At 44.8% G+C, this 21001-nt stretch overlaps 1 protein-coding gene across 1 annotated transcript; it reads left to right on the top strand.

Moving 5' to 3' along the window:
- The first annotated feature begins 1222 nt into the window (after positions 1-1222).
- On the top strand, positions 1223-13056 carry LOC121589524 (laccase 1-like). Its single transcript, XM_041908507.1, has 6 exons — positions 1223-1856; positions 4853-5131; positions 9646-9861; positions 9939-10111; positions 10197-12471; positions 12548-13056. Exons 2-6 carry the CDS (start codon positions 5002-5004, stop codon positions 12781-12783), a joined length of 3030 nt encoding a protein of 1009 aa, XP_041764441.1. The 5' UTR covers positions 1223-1856; positions 4853-5001; the 3' UTR covers positions 12784-13056.
- The last annotated feature ends 7945 nt before the right edge of the window (positions 13057-21001 follow it).

The raw sequence follows: 21001 nt of genomic DNA, 5'->3' as shown, positions 1-21001 counted from the left end.
TTTGTACCAACAATGCATGTAGCAAATTGAGTGTGTGTGTGTGTGTGTGTGTTTTTTTTTTGCTATAATTTCAATTTTACTCTTTTTCTAGACTCTACTCTACTCTGTTCATCAATACTGTTAGGTGTTTGATAAGATTTTTGTCAACTGCAATCAATGTTTGAACTCCACTCTTTTACCTGCGCACCGCTGCTATTCATGTAGGTAGTGTACGACAAGGACAAGAATTGCAAATTATTTCACCAGCCTGAATTGCTCTATATTATAATTATAATGTCAGAATTTAATATCATAGTAGAATTACCAGACTCTTATTAAACATTTGCATGAACGAAAATGAATGACCAATTGTTTATAAAGATTCTTACTGTAAAAAAGAGAACTTAGTGAAACTTAGTGATGAACAATCAGAAATGAAAAAGATAATCAAATCTAAATAAAAGAAGAGAATCGAGGAAACAATCAGTAGTGAAACATACTGATTAACTATAAAATATGAAAAATATAATAAAATGTTAGTAAAGTTAGTTTAAGATATTAATAATATTGTGTGTTAATTATTGTTGTATGAATTCAAATGATTTTGTTTGGATCTATGATAACATGGGAACTTCAAAACTGTGTTAAAACTGAATATCAATTTGCAAACATTCGACGCATCGCGGGTCTATGAGTGTTAATTAATAATTATTACAGTGTGAATGGGTATAAAACGTTCAAAACTGATAAACATTGTGATACACATTTGCTTGGATTTTCGAAAAGATGTCTAGATTTGCTTTTCATTCGAGCTACAGGTCTGGGGTCTAGACGCGAATTGAAAAAATCAAACAAAATCAAAATAACCTATTTAACAAACACTCCCCCCCCCCCCCTATAAATCCCCACATTCTTGTAAAATTCCCTGCCGTTCACTCCACCATACACCAAGAACAGTTCTTTAATTGAAGCATGAGTAATCCCCATCCCAACATCCCAATCAAGAATCTAATATCAAACGCTCCCCCAGCCGGGAAAGGATCGTCCTGAACGCGCATGTTTTGATGCCGTGGGGAATCCCACCGAAAAGAACCCAGATCGCCACGGGCCCCTTTTAATCGAGCTTTCACGCGTTCCTTGCACCCGCCCGAAGTAGCGAAGCTTGCCCGACCAAAGCCGAGATATGAGCGTGCGTGCGGTTTGGCCCGCGCATCGTTACTCGTGACGTCAGACGAGCCAAGGCGGCAAAGCTGTGGCAAAGGCGGTTTAAAAGCGTTCGTGCCCACCGATCGCACGTTCAGTCGATCGCGTACGTTTGTCTGCCGTCCAGCGCAGAAAAACTGCCGTGCGCGTCCGTTAGCCTTCTCGTTGCCTTCGGTACGTCGTAGTCCTCCTGTAATGGTCGAGTCTAGGAGACGACATTGAGGAAAGTGAGGAAGTGATTTGGTGCCAATTCAAATGCGCCCTTTGTCAGTTTTAAACGTGAACAAATACATCCATTTGAAGGGCCAGTCATTCATTGATTTGTGAAAATAAAAGTACAAATGCGGCAAACGTTGCCGAAAGGAAAGACGTGTAAAACATCATCTTGCGTTAGTGATATGCCGCCAGGAGTGTGCACGGTCTGCCAGATAAAAGCCATCTCGTGATAACGTGGAGTAGTATCGTTAAATTTAAATCTATTTACTCTGCATCACGCGGTAGTTCGGTGTGGGTTGATAAGTAGTGACAAGTTACCGCTGTCGGTGGCTAGTTGGGGAGTGTGGTTGGCTGTCAAGCAGCAAAGTTGTTCAAAACGTGCGGAAGCCAGTACAGGAGCTGTTTCCAACACGCGTCGCAGCCTGCCGGTTGATAACGATTGATCAGTGATTTTGCCTGTAAGTGTCACGAAATGTGCTTCGACGATTGAGTAGTTTCTAAAGTGGAATTGTGTTTTAACAGCGTGAGAAAGGGTTTAAAGATTGTTACACTTTGAATAACTTTGAATGTGTATGGGATGAGGTGCAATTAATTTAAACAAACTTTACTGTCTAGCGCGTGTCAAATTTTTTTAGTGCATTTATTTAATCTGATCTGATCTATTAAACATTAAAATGCTCTAAAATATTAAAAAACACATAACCAGATTTCGTGCAATTAAATTAAACGGTTATAAATTGATGTTGTTTTGGTCTATTTTTCGCTTCTATTATGTTATTTGTCTATGAGACACCCTATTTTTTGTTTCTCGTTAACAACCAACAAGGAAGTTTGCAAACTATTTGCGTTTCTTCATAAATATGCATCATCCATCGCCGCTTCTGATAACCGTATGATTGTGCCGAACGACGGTCGTCGTCTGAATCGATCTCAAATCTTGAATCTTATACCATGCCAACTCCCACTACCCCTTAACCACAAAACCGTAACAAACGGCTGCTAAAACTCAGTCGAACAAACATATCAAGTAGAAGCAGCGACAACGACGGCACCGGTACGGCGTATATTTAATCGGTTAATAAAAACATAGAGCAATTCCGCAACCGAACAGGACGGAAGTGGTTGCAAATTTGGTGAATCGCGGTAAAATTGTGCGATACGTTACTTCCGTGACCGGTGGGAGGGTTAATACGGCAGTAAGGAACACTTTTATGCTTGTGTTGATTGAGTTCTATTTCTGGTTTCTGGTTGGTCGATCGAAATGCATCGTTTGGGCCCAAATTTTGACCAATTTCGATCATCCTGCTATGAGTAAACAATAAGTCCCTGCAAGCCTAGCCCACTTGTGGTACAGGCAAACCATGACCGACAACGGTTGTATTATGCCAAAGAAGAAGAATGAGAATGTCGATCAATATATATGTTGTTGTTTAGGTAAAATTATTAGGACTTTACGCCGAATGGTGAACGTTCATTGGTCTCTCCTCATCGTCTAAAAATGCATTAAAAAATCAATGTCGATTTTAAATGATCTATCGATCGGCGAAAAACAATAATACCACAAACCTAAAAAACACTATCCAGATCAAACTAGATTTCGAGACACAAAGAAGAATGTTTTCTTCATTATGCGCCTGCTTTCAACTGACGCCTTTCTGCAGCCTCTGCTCCAGTCGACCATCAAATCGGTTCCAAATCAATAAAAGAAGCACATTGAAATGTGGGGAGAACTAGCCAGAGCTGTTTTCGAAACAGTGATCCATTTTGGTTGTTGCCGCCGAAAGTGAGAGTGAGGCCTAGAGTCTATCACCCGAGCCTTCTATCCATCCTTTGGTGAAGGTTGATAGTGGACCTATATATGCATGTTTCTGGTTTTTTTTTCTTCTTCTGGGGGGAACGGGAAGGTCGTTTGTTGTTGCGCAGCACACAGTACCGAAACTATGCTTTTGTGTAACAAAGCGGGTACAGAAGCTTAATAACAACCATCCACCATTATCCAGCCACGGTATGGCTGCATTTGAGTGAATTTCAATGATAACTGCTTGGCGGCATAAAGTGGTTAATGGTAAATATGATCATTAAATACCTCAAGGTTCATAGTTTGTGTTCATCCGTGAACAAACAGAAAAAACGAAGCACACATACCACTGTAAAGTGGTAACTCAATTACTTCGCACGCATTCGTTTTATTTAAAATAATACATTGAAGCAGGTTTTTCCTTTCAGTAGTGGAATATTAAGCTGATAAGTTGCCAGCAACCAGAAGCTACCGTCAGTGATCAGTGGTCTTGCCGTTTCGAACGGATGAAACATTTGGTTCCATTCCAATCTTCAAAGCATCTCAACCTCACGCTTCACGCGTTGGCCCTACCGGTCGCTACATTTACCCTACCACGGTGGAGTGTATCGTAGTCACTAGGTCAAGTACCCGTGTGGAAGGCTGCACCTCAGTTGTGCCTCACCGTTATGCAATCTTGCAGGTAATTGTGTGTCAAACAGCATACCGACTTAATGTGGATGCTGACACCAAACGGTGTAAAATAGATTTGCGATAGATGATGGATGGATGGATGATAGATCATATGCTTGATGGCTTTGGTAGCAAACTGAGAAGAAACGAACTATGTACATGTTAAACCATAATCAGTGAATACAATGTTAGAAGAGAACTCATTTTTTAGCAACTTATTCTATGATTTCACAACTTCTCGATTGTTCATAGACAAAACAAGCGAACTTATCGGGACGTCTTATCTCACAGCATCCGAGATGCTAAATGTTGGTGCCGCAAAGCTTACCCTACCATCGTTATGTTTATGATGCTGCTAGAAAGTGACGTCTGTCGTCTGCTAGTTTTATCTTGCTTCCTCCGAGTCTTGTTGTCTGTCACTACGATCTTCGCTTATCACAGATTGTGTGCTCCATGCTGCATGGCTACGGCAAACAATAACCCTCCCTCGCTATCAGCTATGCTCACGTGCCTGCGGATCTCATTCCAGCCGAGCAAAGAGGCAAATGAGTAAGCAGAATCGTTCCTCAGCATCGAGGGCGCGGTGAACATGAGATTCCGTTATGATTGTTCACCTTCGCTAACCCGGGGCGAAAGTAAAACTGTTCTCCACGCTGCAAACCCCGCTGGCCACACGATCGTGATAATACCCGTGTGATCGTCATTATTGATGGTGTTTAGTTGTTTTTTTGCGCATTGCGTGGTACGCGAGTTTATGCAAATACGGGTAACATTGATTTCTTCATCTGATTAGCAGATATCACGCCTTGCAGCTGGTAGCCATTTCGCACGTGAAGCTGCACGACGGTGTAAGATGAAAGTTTTGCACCGTGTTTCATCATTACACTCGCTAATCGATGTTGCATGTTTTGTTTGTTTTGTTATGTTTTATTTTTGCATAAGTTTAACTGTTTGTATTTTATTGCTACTTCTCTTCTTTCGCAGGGCGGCGTGGACCTGAGCTCACTGACATTTGGTTTTAAAGACAGAATCGACTGCAGATGATGCATCCGCGTTTTTAAAGCGGTGGATAACACGTCAAAGAGGAGTCAACTACCCCGTAGAGATAACAGCATCTGCCCACTAACGGAACTATGGCTATTCGAAATAGCACATTGACAGCCGGTCGGCATCGGCTGTCAGCCTTGGCCTTAGTAACTGCCACCATCTTGCCTATCCTGTCGCTGATGGTTCCAATCGGTCACTCGCAAAGCGTCATCACGGGTAAGTTCACTGTTGCCGGGGCTCGAGCTATTATACGAGATGCTTTATCAGGTCCTTCCTGCACTTCTTGTACGTATGAAGAGTGGTTTGTGCAATCGTGCGACTGTTAATGTCCCAACTTGGATTTCACCTGCTTTCAATGCACATCCATGGTAAACAAATGATCGCGTCATAGCGGAGCCTCTTTTGGAAGCGTTCTTTTGCGGTGGAGCGGGATTTACCAGCTGCTTTTGAACGTACCAAACCCATCCCGGAAGATCATCTTTCATGTGGTACCGCTGCAATGGAAACTGGTTTCTTGTTTGTCTGGAAGATTGTGGCAGGGGTGTGCCATAACAAAAAAATAACAGCACGATCGGAATAATCGAAAAAACAGTGTGCTTTTGGTATCTTTCTGTGATTTTTTGGCGAGAGGGATTTTAATCCCCACAAAAAGGGAATCCCACGAATTGATGCGACGGTATGCAAGTCATCACCGACGACTGATTTGTAATCTATTAGAGTGGATGAATAATCGACATTATCCTATACTTCCCCGTGCCCGCAGCGTGTTAGCGTGTCGGAGATAATTAGACAAACCTTAAACGATTTTCAGGTCACCCATTAGTAAACGGCAAAGTTTCAACGTTTAGCTGTACGTTGGTTTTTACGTTTCTCAACATCTGCCACAAAACCAGTTACATCTGACGATGGTAGCGGCTTTAGGACAACGGATTCCAGGTTGGTCGCCTGGTTGCCATTTCTAGCTAACGCACCTGGCTCAAAACGGCACTTTACGTCATCCACAAGACGCATAGAACGGGGTCTCAGTTTCAGTGCAGTTGCCGCGTGTACAAGCGCGCATGTTGAACGGTAGCGATTTCCACGTTCTGGACATTCCGACGCGTGACATGGGCCGCTCCGTCACAGACCGTTGATCGCGTGAGGCAGTGTGTGAAACCCTTCTTTATGATTCACGCCGCCGGATTGCCGGACTGCGTATGCAGGGTGACGGTTGACTGCGGTCGGGAAGCGATCGTGGAAAGCACCGACATGTGTGGAAGGGTGCGAGAATAATTAATGAAAGGGGTAGAGGAGGAGTAATTAATTTGGGCATAGAAGTTGCGAGCTACGATCGATACGAACCCAATTGCAGGCTGGGCATCGAACACACAGTTTGGTTTTGCCTAGTAGATACTTTAAACAGCGAAGCTAATGCTCACACGACACGAACTCGAGGTGCGTTTGCCAACGACAGAGTTCTTACGCTTTCCGTATCCACGCACGGACATCCTTCTGGTTGATTGTATTGCCAATTCTCATCCAGCGGCACACCGATGTCCTTTCACTTTCGGACGTATGAGGTTCTGATCGGTGGTGAAGCTTGTAGCGCGCTGGATGGCTACATTGTGGCAGAGGGTTTTTAATTTCGCAAATGATATACCTTCGCCGCGCTTGAAACAATCTACCGGAACCGCATACCAAACTAGTTTCGCTTTTTAGAACTGCTCCGGTGATACCGGAGCTGGATGTGTGGTTGTGTGTGTTTCGCGTTAATGTATGCGACGGATAATTAAATACCACGAACGCTAGATTTCCTCGAGCGAACGCGAATAGTCACCGTCGCAGCCTGGCTTTTTTCGATTCGGACACAGACCCGCTGCCTGCCGGATCTAGCCGCGTGCGAGTTTGGCGGAATGGTATAATCCTACTGGGAAGGTGATTTGTTATTGTGTATTTTTTGTTTTGCCAGCAGGCTCCCGCTCCATCTCGTACGCTGAGCAGTCGTAAAATCAGTTTTATGATTGATGAATGAATTCCCGCACATAATAGTGCTCGAAAGGAAGGGCTCATTAGCGGCACAATTCAACCATCAGATAATTGGAAGGCCACAGGTTCTGCTCAGAACGCAGCCTCTGCCAGTTGGATGGCATCTCCGGTCGCGTCTCCGGTGACGACCCACGGTCAAGGTCAAGGGGCCTACTGGTGCTTGGCGTCGTCTTGCGACCGATCACGTACCGCTCGAATCCGACGTACGCGTGCAGGTGTAAACGATCGGTCCAGCTGTTTGGATCCACATTCACACGCAACCTCCCGATCGACTGGTTGCGATAGAAGCGGCAAAGTGGAGGACTTGATCGTGTGAACTTATGTAACATATGCGGTAGATCGTTTGCCAATTCGATTGCCGTTAGTGAGTAAATGGTGCTGCTATCGCCCTTGCTTCGAGGGTTTGCTTTGTTTCTTGGTTACGAGCTTTGAACGCTCCAACCCCGTCGGAACGATGCACGGCGAGTGAGTGATTATACGTGCCTGTGTCAATTCTAGTGCACATAAGCCTTTGCCCTGTTATCAAACCCCATCAATCGTGTATGCATTAAAGAAGCTATCTTGCGAAAAAAGATAGAAGATAATTGATTTGAGAGTGGAACTTAATGCCTGGCTGAATGGAATTATAAATGGTCAATTTTTTGTTCGATCTATCTCGATTCCGCGATAACGTATTATGTGTGTGGTACAAGTTCATAGCATTTAAGAATTGTCATAAAATAATCTATTTTTAGGAAGAAGCTCATTTTAGCATTCCTGTTTTTTAATTTAATCTGTGCCACACTCCCACGAACATCTTGTCCAGCGTGTTCGTGAGCTACTTTGTAATCAATGCCGCTAGTGTTACGGTATAATTACGGCAGGAGGTACGCGACCGGACCCATTACGACTGCTTAATTACCGTAATGGGATGGTGCGATGAGTGTCGCACGTTGCCACCTTCTGCTAACAGGGAATGATGCAAACAGGTGCTACTGGTGTTCCTTGCTTCGTCCCTCGTTGATTGATGGCGTGAGTTGGAAGGTTTACGCCGCGATGTATATGATTAAAACGGATTTGAATTCATTCACACGGTTTATCGCGCCTGTCCCGACAGGGGCTATGCCGTGGGTATTAATAATCCATCGCACACACCCTTGTCCGTAGAGGCGTTTTTGTGGTGGGAGAGCGACCAAATTTGTTAACTCTATTATTCTGTTATGTTTCTGTTGCACTTCTGTGACCCTGTGGCTGCAAGTTAGCCGTCGTTGGTCTCAACAAGTTTGTCCACCAAGTCCACAGGAAGAGCTTTAAAGCTATTTCAACGAAACTATCCGGAAGAAGTGAACCAACCATTCTGTTTGGGAACATTCCATTCCATCAACGCAATTGCACAATGGTCACGTTACATTATGCGAAGGTTTTTCGGGGGGCAATTCATGCCCATCGTGTTGATACGATTTCATTACAATCGGTATCTTTCCAGAATATCAAAGCACATCCTTCAACGTACCCAACTGATGCGTGCGCGTGGGGGTAAGTTGCCATGTAATCAGCATGAATCGACTGTGCCATCAGCGACATCTCCCCCCCCCCCCCTGCGAGGGTCATTCGCTATCGCATCAGATGCGTTTTGTATACACTCAAACCGATGCCCTTAGCAAGTGGGACAACAAAATGCCTTGACAATGATCAGCGATTTTTCGCACTTGACATGCGCGCGCACTGGAACATGCTACGGGAGGATGTTTACGGGCGCTGGAGGTGAATATCAATGAGAAAACCGTGGTGCCGCACGTGGGGTTTAGCACCGTTTGGGTAGTCGAAAACAGAGAAGGTGAGAAAAAAACAAACGTGCTATCGTAATCGTTGCTTAGATAATGGCTTCACACTTGCTGTTCCATCATCATACCTAGTTAAGAAGCGACTCTATCTTGTAAAACATAATGCTTCCTATGATTCGTTGCGATGAAATGCTCACGTGCTTAGGAAGCATTTTAAGAATGTTTTGTTTTTTAGTAAAAGAGTCTTGTGGTAAAATTCTAATTTACATACAAGTCTTCAAATTAACTTCGTGTGCTGATAGATAACACCGGAATTAATTACGATTGTAATTACCTCGTCTTACTTAGCTTAAAAGTAGCTTACTTTTACTCTACAAACATTGAAGATGACCCTCTTTCCATATAGTCGATTATTTTTATTTCCGCAACAACTGTAATCGATCCATCTCTATCTGAGTGCATGTAATGAGGACCTGTTACTAATTGTTGATAGTTGTTAACAATTAAGCCGTGGTACAATCCGGGAGGACTGAAGGAGGTCGTCAGGGCGGTCAATAGATCTTCAAGTTGATGTTCATCAACTTCAAGTTCATGGTCATACCTTTAAGTACAAAATACTTAATTAATTTAGATAATTTGAGATGTTTGAATTTTTTATAAGAGACCTTAATAGGGAAAATAATGAAAGAACTACAATGGAGTTATGGGACGATGAACAAAATGCAGATAAGTATGTGAGGTTGAAAATCTCTTGGAATTTGAAGTTTGAAGAAATTGATTCACAGTCAAAAAATGTCCCTTGAAGTAAAACGTTTAACGTTTAAAGTTTAGCTTACGTCATTGATTAGACTAACGAGTTAGTTGATATGCTAGGAAATAGTTTAACAATTATGTTGTAAATCCATATCACCAAACAATTTCCTTTCATTCTTTTCGTTATAGATTGCGACACGAGCAAATGCCAACCATTGTCAAACATCTCGGAGGTATCTCTCGAACCGGGCCAGCGGATCCGTCGCGAACTGGACCCATGCTGTAAGATCCTTCGATTGTACTGCGACACTAGCGCCTGTCCACCGCCGATCGAGTTTTGCGATGCTGAGCGTACCATTCGCCCTAAGAGCATTGCCGGAACGTGCTGTACACTGCAGCGTTGTGGTTGGTATCGGCTTTTCATCTGTCAATTCCAAAGTTCACGGTAAACTGTTAACACTTTGCTAAACTCTTCATTTCAGATAACTTTTGTGAAGTGTACGTCAACGGAGAGGTGACAACGCGGTCGGTAGGCGAGAAATGGTTTAACATGGTCAACGAAACCACGTGTATGAATTATGAGTGTTTGCGGAACGATGCAAACGAAATGTTCATCAACTCTATCGGGATACAGTGTAACACCACCTGTCCTGAGGTATTTTGCAACACATTTGAGCTTTTCACTGAGAGCCCTCGGACACTAAGACCTTTCCCTTTCTTCGGATATCGTTTATTTGCAGGGTTTTGAAGCACAGCTCTCTGAACAACACTGCTGTCCTCAGTGTGTCCAGTCGCAGTGCAAGTTTAACGATCAGTTTTACGGCGAGGGACAGTCGTGGGCAAGTCCTGACGGGTGTCTAGTCTACCGTTGCGTCAAGGAGAATGGTTTCCTATCGATCAGCTCGAGCCGTAGGCAGTGTCCAGCGGTGGGAAATTGTCCCGACCAGCACATCGTTGAGCGTGATTGCTGCCGGGTGTGCAATTACACTGAGGCGCAGATGGCACCGGGTTTGACGACCGCTTCCCCGTTCGAGCCGGAAGAAGGAGTCGATTTTTACGAAGAGCTAAGCTACGACAACCATCCCTGCAAGCGGGCATGCACGCTGGGCCGCAAGCCGGAAACTTGCTACTACCGTTTCCGGCTCGAATGGTATCGTACGCTGAGTAAGGCGTGCTACAACTGCCCGTACAATGCGACCGACTGCGAACGACCGCACTGCATCACCGGGGACGGCGTGCGCAGGAACGTAGCCGTCATTAACCGCATGATGCCGGGTCCGGCGATCGAGGTGTGCGAGAATGACATCATCGTGGTGGACGTGGAAAACCATCTGATGGGCGAAAGCACCACCATCCACTGGCACGGTTTGCATCAACGGCGCACTCCGTACATGGACGGTGTGCCGCACGTGTCGCAGTGTCCGATCAGTCCGGGAACGACCTTCCGGTACACGTTCCGGGCGGATAATCCGGGGACGCACTTCTGGCACTCGCACACGGGCATGCAACGCGGTGACGGTGCGTTCGGCGCACTGATCATCCGCAAGGACAATGATATACAGGAGCTGCTGTACGATCACGATCTGTCCGAGCACGTGATTACGGTGCAGGATTGGGGCCACGAGCAGGGCGTCTCGCTCTTTGCCTCGCACCATCACTCGACAGGTGATAATAAACCGCCGAATTTGCTGATTAACGGACGCGGCAAATACTTCCAGCGGTTTGCAAAGACAACTCCACTTACTACGACGACCACCAGTACGGAGGAGCCGGCGCTGGAGCCGGAAACGGTTATGGCAATCGAACCGGAGAGTACCACGCTGATGGAGGAGCTCCCAACGACTACGGTTCCAATTACGGACGCTACCACGCCGGACGATGCAGAGTTGCTGCAGGCAAGTAGCAACACTAACCTGAAAACAGTGCTCCGAGCGGAGGAGGTGCGTCACCGTACCAAGCGCCAGTCGCGTACCGTCAACTTTAATGCCATCGTCGTACCGGAATCGAAACACATCCCGCTGAAAGTGTTCCACGTGGACAAGGGCCGACGGTACCGGTTCCGGCTGATCAATGCCGAGTTTCTCAACTGCCCGGTGGAGCTGTCGATCGAGAACCACAACCTCACGGTGATCGCATCGGACGGGTTCGGCATTCAGCCGCTAGAGGATTTGGGCTCGTTCGTGAGCTACGCCGGCGAGCGGTTCGACTTTATCGTGAAGGCGAACCAACCGATCGGCAACTATCTGATACGGTTCCGCGGTCTGATGGACTGTGACGAGCGGTTCACTTCGGCGTACCAGTTTGCCGTGTTGCGGTACCGGGGCGCACCGACCGACACCGAGTACGAATCGTGGCCACCGTACGATTATGAAGCACCAGGCGTCCAGCTAAACTCGCTGAACCGTGGCCCCGGAGCGGAGAACGTCATCACCATCGCCGAAACCAGTGCGCTCGATCAGGAAGATTTGCTGCTGCTACGCAACGAGACGGACTACAAGTTCTACGTGTACTACGACTTCTACGGCAAGGACAATCCTCACTTTCACGTACCGTCGCTGTACGGCTTCCAGCAGGTGGTGAACAACACGAACCGGCTGTACACGCCGCAGCTGAACCACATCTCGATGCGCATGCCACCGGTACCGTTCCTGCCCGGCAAGGACGTGCTGGACGAGAGCCAGTTCTGTAATGAAACGAGCGTGCGCGATCGTAACTGTCGGCAGGAGTTCTGCGAGTGCAGCCACGTGCTGCAGATACCGCTGCATGCCACGGTCGAGATGGTGATGATCGACGAAGGCTTCACGTTCGATGCGAACCATCCGTTCCATCTGCACGGGCACGCGTTCCGGGTCGTCGGAATGGATCGGGTAAGCCGCAACACCACCATCGAGGAGATACGCCGGATGGACGAGGAGGGTCGGCTGCCCCGAAGGCTCAAGCGGGCGCCGATCAAGGATACGGTCACCATTCCGGACGGGGGCTACACAATCATTCGCTTTATCGCCAACAATCCGGGTAAGTTGAGGTGGGATGAAGCGGCGTAATGGGAAAGTGTTCCTAATCTGATCTTTCCTTCTCTGGTGTATTGCAGGCTACTGGTTGTTCCACTGCCACATCGAGTTCCACGCCGAGATCGGTATGTCGCTGGTGCTAAAGGTTGGCGACAGTTCGGAGATGTTGCCTGCGCCGGCCAACTTTCCCACGTGTTACGATTTCAAACCGAAGCTCGGCCAGCTGGGCAGCGGAGGGGCGGGACATGGCCACAATTTGACTTCTTCACTGCTGCTAGTAGTGTTATTGGTGGTGTCGTTGCAACGTCTTCTTTAAGTGAAACGGGAACGTGAACAAACATTTTGTGATATTAGACGCTTTCCGAACGGAGCCAAGTGTTTCGTTCAACCATAGTATTATCAGCCCATTCGCGTGATCTGCCTGCGCAAGCTGGGCCTAAGTTATGACTCCTATTTTCCTACCCCATAAGAAGCATACTGAAGCTCGCCTGATTCTTCTACACCGCTTTCGGTGAAAACCGTGCAAAGTGCTCTTAAACAAGTGAAACTGAATAAAGTCTTAAGAAACACTCTAGCTGTTAGTCTATTTTCCCGTTTTTTTTTTTGCTCCCAACCACCGTTGGAGATGAAGGTGGGCAATTCATCTGCTTTTGACACGCCCATTCGTTTGTGCGTACTGTGCGTCTGGGTGCTAAGGGTTCGAACTTCCCTTTCGATGGTGCTACCAAACCCAAAAACAGGGAAGAATTTTGCCTTCCTTAATCGCCCAAACAACTTTAGCGTTATTATCGTTTGAACATAACAAAAGAAAACATAGCCGTTTCACGCTGTGCAGCGATCGTGAAACGTTGCAACAGAGTACAACACAACAAGCGGCAAAACCGACTGCTCTTGGAGGGTGACTGCTACCGCACGGCCATCCCAGTCTAGTACGGTTCCTTTCGGGCGCTAGTGATAGTGGGTGATGCTGCAACTGATGGGTAAATCGATACCGACCAGACATTCAGCACCCTTTGCCGGTGCAAAATTGCCCGCATGCGCCCTGGTAGCAGGAGGGCTATGGGTTCATTTTTGCAGTATCCTAGAGGGGGGAACCATAACCGCCCGGTACTTCTCGTTTCCCCCCTCCGGTGCCGAGCAGGTGTCTTGACGAATGAATGCGGGTAATGGCGCAAAGATTGGTGCTGGGGGTGTTTTGGACACATGCAGCATAAAGGCAAAAAATAACCTTGCTCTACACATCGTTGTGTCCTAGATGCGTCAAGGAATTGGGAGAACAAAACGAGTATTAATCCTAACGAATTATTTCAGCATCGTTTGGAAATATTTTTGACTGTTTCTTTGTTATGTTGGGAAAGAATTTTTAGCTGCTAATATAAACTTTGCTGTTGGCAGAATGCGATGTGCCCGTAGGTTTTGTTAATAAATCTTTAAATTCAATAACTTTTTGAAATAAATTTGAAGAAAAAAAACAGCTATGGCACTCTTGATTAATTCTTTCATATTCTAAGTGTAGCCTTGGAAACGCTATGCAAAATAATATTTAAAAGTGGCAGATGTAACTTACAGTTTATATAGATTCTTCTTTTTAAGCGCAATCACTCTAGTCGATCTAAGCCTGCCTTTGCCATTAATGGGCACGGCCATCAGTGAGAAGCATTTTCTTTAATTATTTAGATTCCCAAAGTGAAATACAGTGGCGGCAACGTGAAGTCGGACGCCTCCACGCCATCCTGCCACCTCAATTTGGGTCTACCACGCCTCTTCTGTTCTTGTGGACGGCCTAAAATGATGTATTACAGTAGGTGACCGCTAACTGAGAGGTAAACAAGCTCCAGTTAACAAACAACGTTCGCTAACTGGAGTGACGTTTCTATGGATTGATTGTTTTGATTGGCGTTGAGTTGAAAAAACATACCAAACTTTTTTTTTCATTTATGTTGATATAAAGTATAGTAATTCAAGTAATGGCATAAATTAAGAGCAAAAGTATGCAAAAAACACTAAATTTGTTTAAAAATTGGACATTTGCGACAAATTTCTCTTCATGAGATTCCGGATGTTTCATGTTTTGACGTTTAAGTGTTTTTTAACTGAGAATCACTCCAGTTAGCGAACTTCCAGTTAAAAAGAACTCCAGTTGAAACACATTCAGTTAGCGGTCACCTACTGTACATGCATTTTTCAAAAATTTATAAACGGTAAATATAATAGATGTGTTGTTGGGGGAGATACTTGGGAATTTGGCTTTTTGTCTAGCAAAAGAGTAGAAAAGTAATATTGTTTCCACGAATATTAGTCATAATTCAAGTTGAAACACTTTATTTTACGGGCTATCACTTTATTTTTTAGGCTACATCTCGTATATCTATATCTCGTCATTATATCGGCTCCTCCATTGTCCTTCCACACATACGGGTATCCAGTATCCAAGTATCCTTCTGAGCATCTTCCCCCCGAGCGTGGCTTAGAGGGTTTCGTCAGATTTGGACAGTGTCCATGTCTCAGAGGCGTATGTGTGTACCGGTACTACATAAGTATTATTTAGTCCCAGCTTCGTCCGTCGCAGCATGATATTTTAGGATCAGTTTGGTGTTTGCCTTGTTTATCTGCAATCCGAGGTTCTCTGCCGCCTGCTTGATCCCATTGTAAGCTTCTGTTACGAAGGAAAACCACAGACCAATGATGTCTATATCATCAGCGTATGCCAGGATCTGGGTTGACTTATAGAAGATGGTTCCCGAAGTCTCCACCCTCGAGTCGCGGATGACCCTCTCTAGCGTCAGGTTGATTAGGAGACACGCAAGCCCGTCCCCCCCTGGCGCAGATCCTTGGTGGGATGGTGGGCCGGGATTCCAAAAGAGCTCATAGGTCTATTTGGGACTTGAACCCTGGACGGGCATGTCGTTACGTCGTACGAGTTGGCGACTGTACCACCAGACAACCACTGGCGATCGACAACCACTGGCGAATAATAGTAAACACAACCGTATAACGATGGCCGAAAACCGACCAAGGGTAGTGGAGGTGGACCGAATGACCGAATGAGGGAGAACGTTGAAACAGACTTTTTTGATTTTAAGACGGTGTTGCTTTATTACGATCTGATCAACGACTGACTGCTCAGTCCAAGTTTTCTTCTTTATAAGTTCATTTCGATTGCATCAGGCAATAATATCTTGCAACTCTACATACAATTTTTACATAAATAACAAACAACATATATATAGTGGACTAGAGCCGTCGGTCGCATCGTGCCGTGAACAGAATGTTGCGCCATAACGCCCGGTCCTGTGCTGCAGATCTCCAACTCGATCTCCAACATCAATACTCCAAGCAAGCCTGTCCCGACCTGGCCAAGCCACCGTACTCGCTGCGCCCCTCAGACTTTTAGAATTTAGTCGAATGTGTATGCATTTCCGATTTAATTTAAAATAATTTAAGGCCTACCCACCACCATGGTGGTTTTTATACTTCAAAGAATCACAGCAAAAAGTCATTACGCATCTATTTTCTTTTCCCACGCACATTTCCAGTCTCGGTTGGTCGCTTCAGGCTTCACTTTATAACCGCTTCAACCCGAATTTCCGTTTGTTGCTCCGTCCACACTAATTTACATTCGAATAGAACTGCAGTGATAGAAATACGGCTTATTTCAAGCGTCGCACGCGGTACATCGGCTTTAGAACATTTCACCACCGGCAAAGCTAATCCACTGCGGCCAACCTTATTCCCACAAAGGCATACCCTCCCTTCTACTTCCTCCTTCGATGTACTGGACTTCCCCTCAATCAGATGACGGCGCGAACATCATTATCAGTGGATAAGTGTGTCACGGCCCCGTGCATTGAGAGGGAAAGCACTGCACCTAACAATTAAAACCACGAAAACATATTGTGGTGTGTGTGTGTATGTTTGTGCGCGGTAAAGGGGAAAAACATTATAAATATAATATTAAATGCAAATAAAAATAAATCCTAATCCAATTGAAGCTGGTAGGACGAGCGATGGGTGGGCGCCCGTTCGTCCCGCTTTGTAGGGGCTGTTCCGGAAATTGATTTCACACAGCACACACTACACACGGTGCGCGGTTAAGCCGTCGTCGAAGGTCCAGTTTGCAGGTACTTTCGCCTTGTTCCGCTACCATCCAACTCCCATCCGGGGTTTTGTCTGAACAGATAGAGTAGGGAGAGCAAGCAGCAGCACCCTTCGGTAGGACGGCACAACGCTAGATTTTATCGCCTCGAGCGTATAAATACAACAATTTTCCACCGAGGCCACGGGTTTTCTGTCAGTTTGGCCGCGTGTTTCTCACGTGCCGATGACGATTGGTTTGGAAGGATGGAATGATTTTGGTGCTGTGTAGCGCGCTTTGCTGGCACCCTCGAGTCCTTCTCACTGGCGTGGGTTTTTTTTGGTTTGCTTTGCACTTCAGTGACGATTTGTCATGTTTCTATCAAGTGAGCGTATGCAGTTTTCGGTGTGAAGTGAAGTGGAGAAAGCAAACGGGTATGGGCTTAAGGTGCTGTCAATGTGTTTAAGATCCTGGTGGGATCACCAGCGGACATTATTTAATTTATTTTGATCTTAATATTATATCTCCTCATTCTATGGAGCTGTGGTAAATGCTTTTTAAATATAACTGTATCCGAGACTGCCCAACACATTCATCATGCAGAAACAGACACTGCACCAACAATGTTTGGCACATATTTTACGGAGATTTTTCTTTACCTAAAACTGTTGTCTAACAAGGGGTTTAGAAGAGCAATTTCACTCTTATCCTTGTTTTTAATATACAAATCTCTCGTTGGAGCAGCTTTTTTTAGCTTTGATTTTCTTCAAATAAATGTCGCTAACGAAGATCCGTTATATTTGCCAAATCAAACAGTAGATTTGTTCCCGACGTGATTATGAATTCAAAGTAACATAAAAGAAAATTAGTCAAAATTTCTTTATGAATCTAAGTTTAAATTGTTGTATTTGTTTAGCGAAAAGTTTGAATCATTCAGTTGTTTGAATTGATCATTACATGATAAACATTAAATTATTGTGAAAACAGTATACTAGATTTTTTTTATTAAGGAAGAACGGTTTGTAAAGGCCGTATAGCTTAAAATGATGTTTAATTTTACCAGAAATAAAATTTTTGAAGAAGAATAATTCAGATATTCCCTTCATCCAAGAATTTCCGATTTTAAAATGTACTGCTTCACTGAAAAATGACGTGTCGGACAAGACTTTGAACAAAAACAACTAAACCGCATACCTTACATTCAACACAATGTTGACCAAACACCCGCACCTAAACGCGGAACCACATTCCGTACAATGAATACGCATTCGACAAACACCAACGCTCCAAGGCCCATCTTACACGGTCCACCCGAAGGGTCTTCGGAAAGCCTTCCGGCGCGGTTCCATCCCAAACACGCGGGCGCGTGTCGGTGTGTGTGTGTGTGTTTCGGCAGCATGAAGCGCTATGCGCACGTTCGCTGCACAGTGCTATTGACATTGCTAATTTCTTCAAGTACCCTATAATTTATCGAGCACCTTCACAGCCCCCAGTGCGCTCAGTGCGCGTGTAAGTGAGGCGTGTCACAGGTCGTGTGGAAGTGGCGGTTTCAAGTTTATGGCTCGCCCGACGACATCGTCGCCTGTAGCCGGAGTTGGTGTAGAAACAGGCAAAAGGGTGACAATTTGTGCTGTAACATCCGGCTCTGGGTTCCGGTTTTGGAGGGTGATGACAGATTTCGATACGGATATAATCGCTTCCTCTCGCACGGCTTTCAACATGGGAGAGCGTACATCGGTTGACCCTAGGGGTGGAATCAATGGAAGGGACAATACGGCAGGACATCGTTCTATTTAGCTGCGATTTTATTTTTGTTTTGATGACTTCAATTAGTTTCGGGTGGCTGTGACAAATTGTACGAGTGTGGGAACGAGGATTTAAAAACTATCCAACAAAAGGTTCGGGGTTAACTTGAGAAGATTTTTAAAATAAGGTTACATCATTAGATTCGATCTTTGGATTTTGGGACGCATTGAACTGCATGTTAGCATCAGGAAAATTAATATTTGTTTATTTGAATTTAAATTGAGTAAACATAGTCAAACGATGGACTGAACTGTTCTTTTATAAATAAAAGATCATTATTTATAGCAAAATATTCAATTTAAAACAGAACACAATTTCCCTCTAATAACCGATCTAAGTTAATTCACATTCTCACTAATGTTCGTGTAACACTATTCGCTAATGAGCCCGCCTGTGGCAGTCTGCGGCCAACGATTCGACGGGCCAAAATTGTAACAAATCAAACGACCTTCACCCATTAATGTCACGTCATCGAATCGATGAATGAGTGGCCGCGTGTCGTGTGAATTGGTGGCGCACACGGTCCAGTTTAACACGCGCAATCGATGCGACAAACAATTAATCACAATTACCCACCGCAATCGCGTGGTACCTCCTGCTTACTATCTGCTGTGCGGTGCGGATGCTTCTTCTTAACGCCATAGCTCTTGCGTGTACGGAAACTATTAGGATAGGGAGAAGTGAGAGCGACGCGGAGGGCTACTATCAAAGGGCAATGAAACATATTTTTCCTCTCACTTGCCGGGGTAAGGATGTGTGTTGTTTTTTGTTTGTTTTCCCCTCGCGGTAAGCATGACAAGAGCTGACAGGACATGCGGTTATGCAGCATCCCGCAATTCTATTTATCGGTACGACCCTAGACTAGATGTACCCGTGCATCCCAATGTACAATACGGTCAATTGAGGCTCAGGGGGTTGGGAAAACGCTTCAGCCATAGCGAGTTTAAAATAATGTTTGTGTTTCCCATGGCTGGCCGGTTGTTTCGAGGCATTTAATCTATTTAAACAAAAAAAAAAGACTAACAAATCCCCACCCAATGCGTACACAACGATGAACCGTTTGTGGATGTGGAAAATGGATGCCTTTTTTCGCATTCCTGAAGTACACCGCTAATAAGGACATTAACTATTATAATAATTATGTTATCTGTGATGATAATGGTGGTGGTGATTCATTAAATCATGCATGTCATGTAGGCATGTATTTAAGTTCTACCTTAGAGTGTTATCAATAAATTCTCAGTTTTCGCGACAAAATTGTTGGAGTAGATCTTTCAACATAAGACAAGAATTCCAGTAATTCCAGAAATTCACGAATTCCAGAAATTCACGCAGCTGAGGTATGTTGGATCGGTTCGCTGGCTAAGGTATCACATGCAGTTTATCATATTTATCCGTTTCATCTCATCAAATGACCGCTGTGAGTTTTGCAGTCAATGGGTGCAGCTCCGAGCCCAGTCGAAGCTTCCTGACATGTATGTCCAAGAAGCTAGAGGGACGATGTAGCCACTTTTCCCTCGGTCTTCATCTTCAGCTTCCTCTGGAACTCCTAGTCGCTCAGGGTCGTCGGCCATTCGGAATCGGACATTCTTTCGATGCTCTGATGGTTGTCTAGTTCTCCAATAGTGCCAAGATGTTTGAAGATGCCAGGACGGTCTTAGAAGACATCCGAAAACTACCGCACAATGTCCGTTTTCGTCGTCGCGGGCACGCACGCTTCTGAACGAAAGTTGCTTTACTTTTTTTACCATCACGGTTAGAGTTCGACTGATAGTGCTTTCAATTTTTTTCGTTAGTGCGGGTGAAGATAATCCCATGAAAAAACAAAAAGGTTGTTCATTTTTTTATTGCAACCGTTGTAAGGTTTTGCTTCATGCCACAATTGCATGGACATAGCAGTTGAACACAGTTGAACAGATATTGAATACATTTTCTTCTTTTTCTTCTTCTTCTATTTCTTCATTCATTACCACACAGCCGGATAGCCAAAATCCTTGCTATCTCTCCGGTCCATTCTAGGTTTGAACCCACGACGGGCATGTTATTGAGACGTACGAGTTGACGACTGTATCACAGGACTGCCCCTGCGCCCACGCACTGAATACATGTTCTTGGCTATTGTTCAACGGCCTTGTGTGTCAGTGTCCATCAGTCATAATAGGGCATTCGTTAATCCGGTCTCGTATATACATGGTTTGAACGTTGTAACATTACACCACCTCCTTCCACTCAATGATTGGTTGAACGATGGTTGAACATCTTTTTCCCCTATGCTTGTCAGTCAGTCTTCAAACGCCGACGACCTTGACACGCACGGTATGCAAATTTAACACTATTTATTCATAGTACTAGTAAATAATTAACAAGTTATCCATCAGTTTAGTTTAATTCATTTCAAATCAAGGATTTGTAACGAATTGAGAAGGAGCTCTTATCCAAATCCACTTGTATAAAAGCAAGAGAATGCATTTGAATAAACGGCTGGATAGTTATAGACTTCTCACTCACTTAATAAAAAAACAATTAAAAGGTTTGTAAAGGAAACAAATGCTGATTTAGCTTATTAATCAACATTTTAGAGATTTTTTGTTTCTCGACGAGCTATTCTCTTGGCGACGACTAGTAACTCATTCACCATAGTTTTTCACGGTTC

Source organism: Anopheles merus, chromosome 2R (assembly GCF_017562075.2).
Source record: "Anopheles merus strain MAF chromosome 2R, AmerM5.1, whole genome shotgun sequence".
Taxonomy (NCBI): Eukaryota; Metazoa; Arthropoda; class Insecta; order Diptera; family Culicidae; genus Anopheles; species Anopheles merus.
This window is presented reverse-complemented; position numbering and strand designations above follow the sequence as displayed.